Below are 1,313 nucleotides of genomic sequence, written 5' to 3'. Positions count from 1 at the left end.
GATCAAGTGGCAGGTTCTTCCTCATTGTCTCACAGCCCCTCCTACCTCCCATCCATCCAAGCACACGGATATTAAAAGTCACGATGAGTAGAAGGAAAACTTCTCTGTTGCTTAGTGAGAAAGTGTTACTTTCAGCCCTGCAATACCAGCTTCTTCCCTGGGCTTTGTTCTACAAAAAAAAAAAAAAAAAAAAAAAAGGGACTTAGCCATCTATGGCAATCATTTTGTTTTACAAAAAGAGAAACTGAGGCAAAATGACCTGCTCCTAGATACAGGCTCAAACTCAAGATTGCTTGACTCTCAGTTCAGTGCTCTGCCCTCTGACTCTCCTGTGTCAGCCCTTCTTCCTCTCTGGTTACAAATTTCAGAAACCGAACTCACCCAGTGAAAACTCTAAACTACAACGTTTTTACATTTTAGAGACAGAATTTCACTATGTAGCCCAGCTAGTCTCAACTCCCGACGGTTGGGGTTGCAGGCATCTTGCTACCATTCCTGGTTTAACTTTGCTGGTTTGTTTTTTTTTTCCAACTGTCCCACTCATTCCTATTTAGTTATAATCTAGAAGTGGCAAGCATTAACCCCAGCAGCTGCTGTAACAGCGAAATAGCCAAGTACAAACTAGGTCCATACTCCTAGGAAATCATGCTTTCTTTTGAAACTAGCAGTTAACACACAGTACTAAAAACGTAACAAATTATTACAATCAGGCAAAAACACTACAGCAGGACACATCCTCACTGAAGATGTGCTGGATCTTTTTTCCTTCTCTACTGTGTTCTCGACAATTTCATACGTGTAGACGATACTGATTAATCGTACCTCATCCTCCCGTCTCCACCTATCCTCCTCTTTCCTACACATCTGTTTCTCACGTTCATGTCTGTTTATTTTGTGACCCATTGAATTTAATCAGGGCTGTTTGTAGCCATGGGTTTGAGGCTATCCATCGAAGGCCAGCAGGCTCAGAAGAGGCTACACAACTGAAGACAATGACCTCCTTTCCATCACCTATCAATAACCAATAGCTAGGCAGGACAGAGCAGCCCCATCACTGGCTAACTTCATGATTCCAATAGCTATGTTGTGCCTAGAGGATGGCATTTTTCAGTTCTTCTCCCTACTTTTCTGGTCTATCTGATTTATTATAAGCTGTTAATTTGCATCTACTGGTTTCAATTAACTTTTAAAAAAGCAAAAAACTAAAGTTAATCACAATAACTTTTTAAGCAAAATAAGACAAACTTTCTAAGTTAAACACAAAACACTATAAAATATTAAGCTAAGGATTTCAGTACACAAGATAGGCTCCC

The 1,313-nt window shown here is 40.2% G+C and overlaps 1 protein-coding gene across 1 annotated transcript in view; it reads right to left on the bottom strand.

Annotated features, from left to right (window-relative positions):
• The window catches only part of Snrnp200 (small nuclear ribonucleoprotein U5 subunit 200), a 32,809-nt gene that overhangs the window by 26,026 nt on the left and 5,470 nt on the right, over positions 1–1,313 (bottom strand). Inside the window, exon 5 of the mRNA XM_013352600.1 lies at positions 742–883. Coding sequence (XP_013208054.1) covers positions 742–883 — 142 coding nt within the window. The remainder of the gene's footprint in view (positions 1–741; positions 884–1,313) is intronic.

The sequence above is a fragment of the Microtus ochrogaster genome, assembly GCF_000317375.1.
Source record: "Microtus ochrogaster isolate Prairie Vole_2 chromosome 14 unlocalized genomic scaffold, MicOch1.0 chr14_random_1, whole genome shotgun sequence".
In the NCBI taxonomy this organism is placed as follows: Eukaryota; Metazoa; Chordata; class Mammalia; order Rodentia; family Cricetidae; genus Microtus; species Microtus ochrogaster.
This window is presented reverse-complemented; position numbering and strand designations above follow the sequence as displayed.